This window comes from Macrobrachium rosenbergii, chromosome 49 (assembly GCF_040412425.1).
Source record: "Macrobrachium rosenbergii isolate ZJJX-2024 chromosome 49, ASM4041242v1, whole genome shotgun sequence".
In the NCBI taxonomy this organism is placed as follows: domain Eukaryota; kingdom Metazoa; phylum Arthropoda; class Malacostraca; order Decapoda; family Palaemonidae; genus Macrobrachium; species Macrobrachium rosenbergii.
The window spans coordinates 23931800-23941868 of NC_089789.1; the positions used below are offsets into that span (position 1 = coordinate 23931800).

Below are 10069 nucleotides of genomic sequence, written 5' to 3' on the forward strand. Positions count from 1 at the left end.
AAGGTTCTTTGCTGAGTCCCTATGGCCTTTAGCTGCATTCCTTTTACTGTACCCCTGTTCATATTCTCTTCCATCTCACTTTCCACCCTCTCCTAACAACTCCCTTTAGGGGGCTAGTGCCGTCAGTGCACCTATGTGGTGCACTGTAGACATTACTTAAGGATCTTTGCAGCATCCCTTTGGCCCGTAGCTGCAACCACTTTCATTCCTTTTACTGTACCCCTGTTCATATTCTCTTCCATCTTACTTTCCACTTTCTCCTAACAACCCCCTTAGGGGGCTAGTGCTGTCAGTGCACCTCATGTAGTGCACTGTAGACATTACCTAAGGATCTTTGTAGCATCCCTTTGGCCCCTAGCTGCAACTGCTTTCATTCTTTTAACTGTACAGTACCTCCTTTCATATTCTTTCTTCCATTTTACTTTCCAATGTCTCCTTTCACTTGATCACAGTTCAACTGTGAGGTTTTCCTCCTGTTACATCTTTCAAACCTTTTTACTGTCAATTTCCTTTTCAGTGCTGAATGACCTCACAGGTCCCAGTATTTGGCCTTTTGCCTAACTTCTATATTCTATTCTCTCTTTCTTTCTCTCCTAACAATTGTTTCATAGTACAACTGCAAGGTTTTCCTCCTGCTACATCTTTGAAACTTTTTTATTCTTAATTTTCCTTTCAGTGCCAATTGACCTCATAGATCCCAGTGCTTGGCCTTTGGCCTAAATTTTATATTCCATTCCATTCTTTGGCATATTAGCTACCAGATAGCTTACTCAGTCAATTTTCCATACAGTGGTATGGCAAAAATTCTAAAGAAACAATTTTTGGAGCTCTTGCCACTCAGGACCTGGGAATGGGTTGCAAAGTTATGTAAACCTCTGGCAGGATTTAACAAATGTTTTTATATGCCTGCAGTCAGTCTTCTTCTTCCCAGCTTGTTCCCATTTTTATATAACAAACGCAGGTCTCCCCTCACACAGTCCTTCCATCTCTTTCTTGGTCTCCCTCTTCTTCTTCTTCCTGGGCCTCCATCCCCATAGTAAGTCTACCAACGTGGTCCTCATCTCTCCTCAACAGGTGTCCATACCATCTCAGCCTCCCCTCCTGCACTTTCTTTGATATATGCCTGCAGTCAGTATGGTTCATATATTGCAAAGCTTTTAACGTCCGCTCATCTGTCAGTCTGGCAACTTCTTGACTGCATTTCTCCTTTGTTTACATCTAGAGATAATTTGATATTGCTATGTATATGGTTAAGGTATGAATGTGTGCAAGATGATTTAAATCGTTAACCCCCTCCACGTGCATATAATAGAACTGTTGATGTGTTGCTTTCATGGTGAAGAAACACCTAAGTAGTGCAAACCACCCTCTTAAGAGCTCATGCTAAGTTAATTAGGAAATACAAATGAAAGCAAAGGTGAACAATGTGAAAGACTGGTTAGTGATTTACCATTAGAGTTCCCAGTGAAGCTGTAAAGCACAATGTTTACAGCAAGGTCGAAGTAGCATGCAGTCAAGCAGCTCCTGAGGCGACAGCCTTGGAAGTGAATGAAAAACAAACCAAGGTTGGTTATCTTGTGACAGCTGCAGTATTGTGCCAATGTGGAGGCTGGTTACTATAAGAGCCTCAAAGACCAGTGCTGCAGTAGCCTATAAGGTTGTTGACAGAGTTGCTGCATGATGGTCTTCATTGGGCTGGGAAGGCAGGGCCAGTATTGACTTAAGCTGGGTCAGGTATTGTAAGGGCCTGTAGATCAGGCAGTAAGGCAAAAGACGTAGAACAGATAATTGGATGAAATGAAAAAGCACAGGATGCTTGAAAAGTAAGGACGTGATGTAGTGTGTTTAAATCACTGGCAGAAAACGGGCCTTGTTTTTTCGGTACCCTTTACAGTACAGTATATTGAAGTCAGAGTATAGTGGGAAAGAGGAAGATGATGGGTAGAGGATAGAAAAGATCACAGGGGTAAACCATAAGAAATAAGGAAAGGAGTGAAATTTGAACACTCGGAACAACAGTTACTTATGTAAAGCAATTCCATGAAAAATTACATTTCAACATAGATAGAGAAACCAGAAACAGGAAGTCTGGTAATTTGAGCCTGCAGCTGGACTGATAGTTGTGTTTAAGATATCGAGACTTACAAAAGATTTTTTGAAAATTGACATTATTTTTATTGGAAACAAGAAAACATTATTTGGAACAAGTCAAGAAAGGCCATTAAGTTGTAAATCAAGCTTCCACAGATTAGAATGTATATTATGTGAACGAAGGCAAGGAAGCAAAGTGAAGAGATATAAAGCAGAAGACATGTAAAATGTGTATTTTTTACATTTTTTTGTGTGTAACAACAACGGTGTTTGGGCAATGAACTCCACAAATAAAATTGCCATCATCCAACCTCTCTCAACACCAGTTTCTTATATAAATATGCAGGATGAAAGTCTGTAGCTTCAGGACTTGCAGTCTCGACTTTCTCTTATATTGCCTTCATTTGGTGGTATGAGTACACAAGAATAAAACATTAATCAAGTCAGATAAGTAAATATACTGTACACATGAATAAAGTGTTTTTGTCGAACTAGAGAAATTTAGGCTTGACACAAAAGGAGGATTGTCACCTCTCAAATTTGATAACATCAGCAGCCATATAATGCTGCCAGAAGGACTGTTTTGCAGACGGGAATGAGGGAACTTTGTTACTCAGCATAGTGGTTGTAAACTGTGAACCTTCAAAATCATTTTCTGTCTGCTGTGTTTTTTTTTTCTCTCCAGTGTGAGGTTAGTGAAATGGGAGCTTTCCTTTGTGGCAACCTTGTTGGTTTATAAGAATAAAGACACTGAAAAGGATGCTTTTATTGTACTGATAGAACAAAAATAAATATTCTTATTTATAATAAATATAACAAAAGGGAAGTACAAAATGGTGATAACAAATAAAAAACATGATCATAAATATAACAGAAGTCCTGTGCTAAAAGTCCAAACAAAAGAAAAACTATGATGAGAGAGTTTCTTGTCATAATAAACTGTTTATATTGTGATTACATTCATATTGCATTTTTGGTCCAACAGATGTCAGTAGGTCAGTTCACTTCATTAGCAGACTGAGACTCGCTGGAAACTGAAGTGTAGTCGTTGGCGTCAGTCACTTAAAATGCAACATTCAACATAACCCGTGAATTTTATTGTGCATGCTTTGAAAAAGTGAACCCGAGTTAAACCATGTCTATTGTGTCATTTAACGTTTCAGTCATGGAAAGTCGGTTTCCATATCTCCATTTCAAGGAATTGTTTGACGCCTCCTTAACGAAGATATGGAAGAGTTTTTTTTCCAATCGCCTTTTTTTTTAAGAGATATAGAAGTGATAGTGTTAGGTGTCGGTAACTCGGTAAGAAACTATGCAGATCTTCACGTCTGGCTAGATGTCTCTGTAGGATCTGAGCCTCAATGCAGCTCCACAGTTTTCTTGAATGGGATACTAATACTAATACTAATAAAAGAGAGGTCAGATAGTTGTCATTCTACGAAAAATTGTTAAGAGCTATTTGCTATGCTAGAAAAGATTTTATCAATCATGTCATTGCTATCGTCTATGTCTGGCATTCTGGGCTGTCTAGCTAACATAAATCTATATCACAGTCTTGTCTTAGGTTAAGTCCATTTCCGTCTCTGGACCTCTATTTCTTCACTGTAATGATGAAATAGCACCAGTGGTTTTTGGGGGCAAAAATAACCCAGGTAGGTATGTACTGATAAGCATGCTATGATTATGTCTAGGATTAGTGAAGTTTATATTCACTAAAAGGGCAGAGTGACTTCAGCCTTACATGAAGTTTGCTACTTAAGTACTAATTTCATTAAATTTATCTGAAATTATGAAGAGCTGAGCAAATTTAAGTATATGCTGGTGTCTTTTGCATAATAAAATCCAGTGATTGTGTGATAAGTTACATTTGTGTGACTTGAACAGTCAGTTCGTAAGTTTTAAGTACATTGCGTAGGTAATGTCACCAGTCTTTGTTGTCACTTGTTTTGATCTGATCTGAGTACACATCTGTTCAGTTAAAAATGAAGATGCAGCCATTAGACTGGGCTGTGGCATTATATAGTAGGGTCAATGTTTACAAGTCATATGTAACTATCAGTGCAACCTTAAATACTGAATGTCAGACGTGTGCTAATCCATTTGAAGTCTTTGGCTGTAAGTCTACCCGTAGTCATGAAAAGATTCAGTTTCACCTTAGCCATGTGAATATTGTGCCATTTTAAGAAATACTCGTCTTTCAAATGGTAATTCTTTCAATGCGTAGAATACTCACTTTTACATTTAATTTCAACGTTAAGTATAATTCATAAACTTGAAACATTTTTGGCTGTACATTTTAATCTTGGCATAGGTGTTACCGACTCCCTGCGTCAAGCGTTCTGTCCTAATAATGTCATTTGAGCAACCTTAAAAGTACTGTGGAAAGTATTCAGGAGGAGAGCCTGAGTATAAAACGGATTGAGGGCCAGCCCCAATAGCTAGATGATACATTGTTCTACGTATACAAAAATAAATACAATATCTACATCGTTATCAGTCACGTTAACCACACACACTTAAATTACGGAAGGTTATGTAGTAGTGCAGAATGAATATCCTGTAAACGGAAATGTGAAACGCATAATGGTGTGGAACGTGGGATGCTTAAAAAAAATAAAATGGGAATCTTGTTAATGGACCACAAAAAGTACACACTGATTGGCATCCATTTTCATTTGATTTTTACGGTTTGCTTTGCGAACCTTGGATAGGGAGTGAAATCTGTTGGCGTTTTGTATGCCATTTCATGAGGAAAGAAATGATTTTTGATTCAGATAGATAATTCGTGTGCAGAACTGAACACATGTTTAGGGAGCACAAATTGAAGTCCATCAAGTCAGCATGGCAGTCACAAAGTTTTATCTGCTTTTTCATCGACATAACCTCACAGCACTAATTGTGCATTGCACGAGCTGTTGCTCTAATGGCAGCAGATAAGTTAGCGTATGTGAGCATTTCTAGACTTTGTGGCCGCTATGGCACCGTGAGAGATTTAAACTTAAGTCACGTGGTTCAGTGGCGTCTGCCGCAGGTCTGTCTACATTTCATTTGTCTACAGATATCGGTCACCTGTTCACGTCAGTGGTTAAAATAGAAACCTACCCAGAGATTTAGAAAAAAACCGAGAACAAAAAAATTAGTTTTCTAGAACATTTGCATATATATACTGATTACTAATAACTTAAATGATAGCCATGTCCTTGGGTGCATTATGATGTGATGCGACGCCTACGTATGCATCCTTGGTTAGCATGACTAGCTTACTTTGCTTTTGCTCGTATGTAGGTCTGCTGTGGTTGACTTCACTAATAAAGCAGCTCGTGAAGTGTTTGTTGCCAGCAACTAAACAGAACTAAGGTATTCCAAAGAACAAAAGTCAGCTGAATTGCAGAATGATGATGATGATGATGATTCATTTGTCACGATCGGCTGTTTTATTTCAAGGTAAGCAGCGGTTCAAATCATTCTTTAGACACCTCGGTAGCCTCTTTTTCGGCATCCGTGACAACTTCAGAGATGAGGTTGGTATCTGTAACCTCGTGGGTTATTTTGGGAGGTTCTAGGAAAGGTTTAGAAGGGCACTGCAGTGCCTGGCAGTATCCTGAGCGTGTGGTGCGGAACAATCTGCCAACACCAAATCTGCTGGCCAGGAAATCTGGTGTCCTGCAAAATTTTCATGTACATAAAAATTAAGTTATTTCTTAGTTGTTTTTCTCATGAAAGTCATTTTATGAAATTGCATGGTTATACAGCTCGAAGCAAAGTGTAATGTGACACTAGGAAGAAAAAATTGCACTGCACTCTTAGTAAATGTAGTTTTTGGTATAACATAGTGAGAGGTGAGAAGTATACTTACAGAGTTGAGATGTAGTAGAAGGCCTTCTGTAGGTAAGAAGCGTCGTCATACTCGCCAACTTTGCTGATCTCACAGAAGAGTTCTTCCTGGCACCTGCGGTCGGTCAGGTCACTCTTCAGGAGGGAGATGATGCGATTGACTTCAGTGGGCTCAAGACTGTCCATCAGCAAGTTGCTGTCATCGAAGCTACGTCTGATGAAGAAAAAAGAGAGTTATTGGGGCCCCTGCTGTCATGTGTTTAAAATATTAAAGATTAACTGAATCTAATATGCTAAATATTCAGTAATTCATTAAGTTGTTGAATGACCAAAAAATCCAAATAACCTTCTGATGGCGAAGGTGAAGAGACCAGTTGGCAAAGCAGAAAGGAGGAGACCAATGGGAACAACAGTGATTGCCATGTCGAACAACATATCCGTCATTGACCAGCTGTCTTCGTCGTAGCTGAAAGAGGAAGAAAGCAAAATTAAAATAGGAAAATGCATGTCTTTGATCTGCAATACTATTAGGATATGGTATTGATTTTCCATAAATGAAGTGTCTGCTAATTTCATCCGCCGGAGAGTATCATGTTATTCGTTTGTTTTGTATTTTGCCAGAAGTAAAATTCTGACAAGGCGCTACGCCGTAAGACATACTCTTAAAAAAAATCAATGGAAGTGGTATTTTAGATCTAGCCAGAGAAGTTAATAAAAATGGTTTGAGCAGCAGAACATAACTGCATAGGGAAATTGAAAGACATCTGTAAAAACAGGTCGTTTTTTTTGACGCCAAAACTTTGATGTATTCTCCTGGTCCCATCTTCCCTAACTGAAAATCTTGCATCCACCAAGAAGCTAGTCTGCTGTTACTTCCTGGTAGCCCCACTCCTCTGTCCTTGCCTAAATATTTTTAACCTCATTTTCACCATTTCTGGACTATCGTCTTTATCGTGAAAGAAGAAGTAATACTCACTCATCATCTCTAGCTGGATGAGCGAACGATTGCTGGGCAGCGTGGACAGGAACGTAGCTGCTGTAGGAGGAGTGGGGTGATCCTCCCGAAGGCGCCAGATAGCCGACGGCTGGAAGCCCGTATCCTATTTGAGGACTGGCAGGCTGGAAGAAGTAGTTGTTGTCGTAATCTTCCTCATAGTAGTCGTAGTCATAACCCATCCATCGCCAGAAAGATTCGCTCCATTCACTGAGAGTGCGGCCTGAAATAAGGTTGGAAAGATTCCACTACTGTACAGCTGCATGCTAATGAAAGCAATACATTTTTCAATATCTGAGAGATACTTTTTTCATTTAAAAATCTGAGCAGCATATTAAATTAAAAAACTTAATGTCATAATGCTGAATGTTTATTTATAAAAATCGAATGGAAATAATCGCACCAGTCTGTCTTAGTCAACAATGTGTGTGCAAATACCTAAATTTTTCGTGTTTTCCCATGTTTGTAATTTTTTTTTTACTAATAGCTTTTCATGCTTTCAATTGTGAATAAGCGACTTTGCATTTCCTCCTCCCGTCTTATTGCTGACTGTTGGTTAGTATATAGTACGTTACTTAGAAAAGGCCCCTCAGTACACCGCCCCCCCCCCCCCCATCCCTTTTGCACTGTGACCGGCATAGATTGAGAGCGTCTTACCTGCCCGCGTCCAACCAGCACAAAAACTAGACTCTCAAGTATGCAAGTGAAGAATTTTGTATTGGATCTTTCGCTACTGCGAGTCACCGAAAGGTTGGCGGTGAGATTTTGATATGTTTGCTTTGAAAAACGTTTGTATTTTCATAGTGAAGCGTCTAAGACATTGGTCGAAAGTTTGAAAACTGACCGATTGCTTGAAACTTCAAGTTCATAAAATGATAGACTTAGCGATGTATTATCATTAAACTTTATTGCAAATTATTCTATGAGCAAGGGGACCTCTGCGGTCTAACCTTCATTAGATAAACTTGCACCGGCATGTAAACTATAACCTAATTGGCGTCTATTAATAGATATATGTAGATTGCATACATATGCAGTAGTCCTGTTACTGAACACTTCGAAATATCAAGGCTTATTTTTACCGAGCAACTTTTAATTAGTTTCATCAATAGAAACTGCCTTATCTCTCTCACAGAAGAGCTCAAGCCCCTTTAAAGTGCGAGTAACCTGTATAATTTTTTTTATAGTCTAACCCCCTTTTAGCTGTTCAAGTTTCCCCTCACGCCGTCTAATAAACATACACGTGGCTAGTGCAAGTCAGAAAGTGGCACATTGACATTGCATGCAGCTGGTACCTGAATTCTCTTTCCTCATACCTTGAGGGAGTTCATTGTTATCCACAAAGTCGACATCCTCTTCTACTTCTTGTACCTCCTCGGCCTGGGTGTCCTCTTCGAGCGCCGTGACGGCAACCACCGCCAGCGATATGAGCACCAACACGCGCAGCCAAGAATGCATCTGCGAGAGGGAGACGGGGTTAGTGCGCTGTGCAGGGAAAATGAATCTTAGTAACTTATCTTTAGTTGTTTAAAACAATACAATTTGTTTATTTCGAAAAGAAAAATTTATTGATTAATGGTAATAAATTATTATTATTATATATGTATGCGCAAGACCAAAATTAATTTCTGCGCATGCAACGTGATTTAAAAAGAGCAAGAACGCGTGGCTAAGATTCCTTTAATTTCAAAGCATGGTGTATTCTTTTACATTAGATTCGGCTGTCCGGCAATGATTCGGCAAGCTATTTTGATGAGCGAGGAAGCGGGACGGTTTATCAAGAATCTATTTGAAATCTAGTGAATTTAATGGGCCCCATGACTTCGGTTACATGGCGGTAGTCGCTTTTAGAATAAAGCGACGCATTGTGGATTTAGGTATTAGAATAGTTATTCAACAGGTTCTGATTACAATATAGGCAATTTACCAGAGCTGATATTTTGACACGAATAAAATTATCGTTCATGCAAACAGTTAGAATGAACGGTATTTTAAGACGTCAAAGAATTTTTAGTTTTTTACTCACTTTGCGACAGATTACCAATTTTATAGATTAAAAAACAAATCCGATTTAGTTTCTTAAGCAACATGTAAAGTTATCATACAAGAAAACTTTAGAATGAGAGAAGAATTCACGTTCTTAAACACAATGAATACTAATAATTTTGACAGGTAATGGGAACTGGCGCATCTTGGAGATTTCGAAGTTGCAGTAAGTAGTAATCCAGTTGCACTAAACAAAGATGCTGAAAATTGTTTCACAACTTTTAACAAGAGGTTTTCTGTTAAAATATTTGTGCTGGGTCATCCCTGAATTATATAGACATTTCCTCGAGCAGTCCTCAATGAATCTAGTGTCGTACGCGGAAATCGTGAAGCCAGCATGCAGGCACTTTATCACACGACTTTGATTTTAAAACTTACTTTTTAAGAGTCACTTATATTATATTAACACCAACAAGACGTGTTCTTTTCCGTTGGGTTCCTTAGCACATCACACACCACCAAGTTCACTAGTGACGCTCTGACAGCAGACGACGCCCCTTTAATACATCGCCAGGCTCGCTACGGGTCCCCCGCTTTTTTCTTTTCGCTACGCTTCTTCCGGGGCCCCAACTGGTTCTGGTAAAAACATCTTTTGGGGATGTGATCCAGGAAACGCTCGCGTGCAGTATCTGTGTCAACAAGCGCCTTCAGCTTTCAAATGAGAATATCCTTTTTATCGCAGTTTCTGTGAAATCGGCGTCAGATGAAATAAACATTGGCATGGAATGACTATATATTTACAGGAGTCGTTTTGTTCTTAGGGTATCGGCCACGCCACCAAGGCCGGTATGTACTTGATCGAGGTCACCGGGTCAGTGGTTGGCGTGGGGATCGGGTAGGATAGATTAGTTTGGTATGTGACGACGGTTTATTTCCTTTTTTCAATTTTCTTTTTCTGGCGATGTATTTCAAGTGAACATCTTCGTGCCTGTTGAAGATTGTTGACGGACAGTGTGATGTACATGTTTACGATTGTGGATGCTCTTGAAAGAATAGACAAGGGAATGAAAATAGTAAATTAGGCCTATTCGGATTTTTAATGCAAATAAATGTGCCATTTTTGCTCCTTATGTGTGTTTGTACGTAGAGATTTGAGTTGCTTAA

General features: G+C 39.2%; 1 protein-coding gene across 1 annotated transcript; it reads right to left on the reverse strand.

Moving 5' to 3' along the window:
* Positions 1-2842: 2842 nt before the first annotated feature.
* Positions 2843-9467, reverse strand: LOC136832171 (uncharacterized). Its single transcript, XM_067092922.1, has 6 exons — positions 9344-9467; positions 8236-8377; positions 6902-7142; positions 6272-6391; positions 5948-6139; positions 2843-5754 (listed from the first exon to the last, which is right to left on the reverse strand). The coding sequence occupies exons 2-6, from the start codon at positions 8375-8377 to the stop codon at positions 5553-5555; spliced, it is 897 nt and encodes a 298-aa protein (XP_066949023.1). The 5' UTR covers positions 9344-9467; the 3' UTR covers positions 2843-5552.
* Between the last annotated feature and the right edge of the window lie 602 nt (positions 9468-10069).